Source organism: Lucilia cuprina, chromosome 5 (assembly GCF_022045245.1).
Source record: "Lucilia cuprina isolate Lc7/37 chromosome 5, ASM2204524v1, whole genome shotgun sequence".
In the NCBI taxonomy this organism is placed as follows: Eukaryota; Metazoa; Arthropoda; class Insecta; order Diptera; family Calliphoridae; genus Lucilia; species Lucilia cuprina.
This window is the reverse complement of record NC_060953.1, coordinates 40,082,815-40,085,442: the sequence shown is the minus strand read 5'-3', so window position 1 is coordinate 40,085,442 and position 2,628 is coordinate 40,082,815. Positions and strand designations below refer to the sequence as shown.

The window sequence follows — 2,628 nt, the reverse complement described above, 5'->3', positions numbered from 1 at the left end:
AGTTAGTTAGTTAGTTAGTTAGTTAGTTAGTTAGTTAGTTAGTTAGTTAGTTAGTTAGTTAGTTAGTTAGTTAGTTAGTTAGTTAGTTTGTTAGTTAGTTAGTTAGATCGAATCGACCATCGCTTTGTTCGCTATAAATATTTTCTAAAGATAATATCTTGACAATTTTAAAACTGTAGGGTATGTGTATCTAAATATTTAAATTTTCATCTTTAGGCTTTTTATCTCTTGTTTGTAAATAAAAAAGTATTAAGCAAACTTCCATCACAAATTAAGGTTATTTAGATGTAAATCTTTGTTTTTTTAAAAACAAATTTTCTATAAGAGTAAATATTAACAATAATACAAACATGTAGATATAAATGCTACATATGTACTTAATTGTGGTGTAGGGTATACATACATATATTTACATAGCTATGTGTGTTTAGCAATGTGTAGAGTTGTATTATTCTAAATACTATTTCGAAGTTGTATTTAAATGTTTTTTTTTTTTTTTTTAAATTTTTATCTTTAATTTCTGTCTTTCCATTTAATTTACAGCCGCTGTTGTGTTAACATTCTTTATCTGTTGGCTGCCGTTTCATATACAACGTTTATGGTATGTCCATGGTAAGGCATTTACAAATTATCAAGAGGTTAATGAAACCTTATTTTCTATAGCTGGATTTGCTTACTATTTTACTTGGTAAGTTGTTTTATGCTTTAAATCTTAGAATCTAATTGTTTTCATTAATAAGCTTAACTTTTCGTTCGCTAAGTGTTATAGCTTTTTAATCTTTGATTTTTTTTTACAGCACCATAAATCCCATTTTATATAATTTAATGTCACATCGTTATCGCATAGCATTTCGCAATACTTTGTGTTGTAAAACTGCTCGGGATCAATCGAGTTTTCGTGAAATAACCATTGCCTCTAGTTTAAATAATACCACCTATGATCCTATAAGTTCGGTAAGTTGTCTTTTATTATATATATAATTTTTTTTACCTTTTGTTTCAAAATTTTATTCTTTTATCAAAAATTATTATTTTTTTTTTTTTTTTTGGTATTTTTAGGTTCGAGTACGCTCTGTTAGAATTGTGAATCATATTAGAGATCGAAGTTCGATAAAATCTAATAATGGTTTATGGAAGAAATCAGATTTTAATACGCCAAAAGAGGAGGTAAGCTATTATCATATTATCTTATACGTTCACAGTTTGTCGTGTCACAGTATAGGCGTGGCAACTCGCCCACTATAATTTTCGAAGCTAAAACCCGGTTTTTAATCACTTTCTAATATTTATACAGTTTAGCCGTCTATCTAAAAAATATATATATACATAAATATCCAGACAACAATATTCATCATACGTCCTGTGGTATCTTATCATTAAATATCAATCATACGCTGTGTGGTCGAAAAAGTATTTCAACTTTTTTATTTATAAATCACTTAGTTGAATTAAATTTTTCTGGTGGCGTTTGTATTGACAGAATATATGTACATAGCTATATAAATATAAAAACAACTATGTATGTATATTTTTTATCTTTGCATATTTCACTATTTATAAAAATTCAATAAAATTGTTAAAATTCTGGAATAAAAACAAAGAAATAAGTGAATTATTCATGTACAAATTTCCAGCAATTTTTTTCACCTTTTGCAACACATTCTGATAAAAACTTAATGACATACACTGACATTAAAATTTCAATAAATGACATTGTAGAAACAATACTGTTTTTTGTCACTTTATTACGTTATTTCAATCCAAAAGTTTAGTACAGAAAAAGTATAAGAAAAATCACACTCTTGTCTTTTAAAAAGAATATCTCTCTTCAAAATTCAGTTTCTGCACCAAAATATTGTTTAGTTCATTGTTAAAGTCAGACAGATATAGACATAGAACAGAAACTTATAAAACATTTATCTCACTTTCTTTTTATTCATCTCTTTACAAAGTTTCCCCTCTATGTTATCCTCCATATCTTGACATTGTTTCTGTTTCTTTTGTTAACTTGATTTCTTTTTTCTTCAATTTTGTTTACGTGTAATTTCACAGTTAATTTTCCAAACAATGTAAAAGTGGACAACTTTATCCTTAAAAACAATTGTTGTTTCAAATAATAACAACAAAAACAAATATCGTTTTAAAGAAAAAGCTCCAGCAAAGTAAAACAACTTAAAGGACAATAAGGATAAAGAAACACTGTATATTTATTTAAGTTAGCTGAAGAATAGTCAACAAAGAAAACAAAATAAACATTTAAATTCCTGTTAAGTTAAAAACCGTTAAACCCTTAAATAAAAGGGACTAAGAAAAAGTTTTTAATAACAGGTTTGAACAGATTTCATGCATGCTATTCTCGACCAAAAATATAAAGTTGTATGAATTTTTATTTTAATCATGTCAGAATTTTTATCTGATTCGATTTAGGGTTGTATCTATCGACAGATACTTCGATAGATACGTCGACAGATACATCGACATATGAAGCTATTGATGTATCTATCTATTTATCTATCTATTTATCTATCTATCTATCTATCTATCTATCTATCTATCTATCTATCTATCTATCGATCTATCTATCTATCTATCTATCTATCTATCTATCTATCTATCTATCTATCTATC

General features: G+C 26.5%; 1 protein-coding gene across 1 annotated transcript in view; it reads left to right on the top strand.

Moving 5' to 3' along the window:
• Positions 1 to 2,628, top strand: part of LOC111689846 (neuropeptides capa receptor) — a 97,974-nt gene that overhangs the window by 91,465 nt on the left and 3,881 nt on the right. The window contains exons 8-10 of the mRNA XM_046952469.1: positions 544 to 688; positions 798 to 954; positions 1,060 to 1,167. Of these exons, the coding sequence (XP_046808425.1) occupies positions 544 to 688; positions 798 to 954; positions 1,060 to 1,167 (410 nt within the window). The remainder of the gene's footprint in view (positions 1 to 543; positions 689 to 797; positions 955 to 1,059; positions 1,168 to 2,628) is intronic.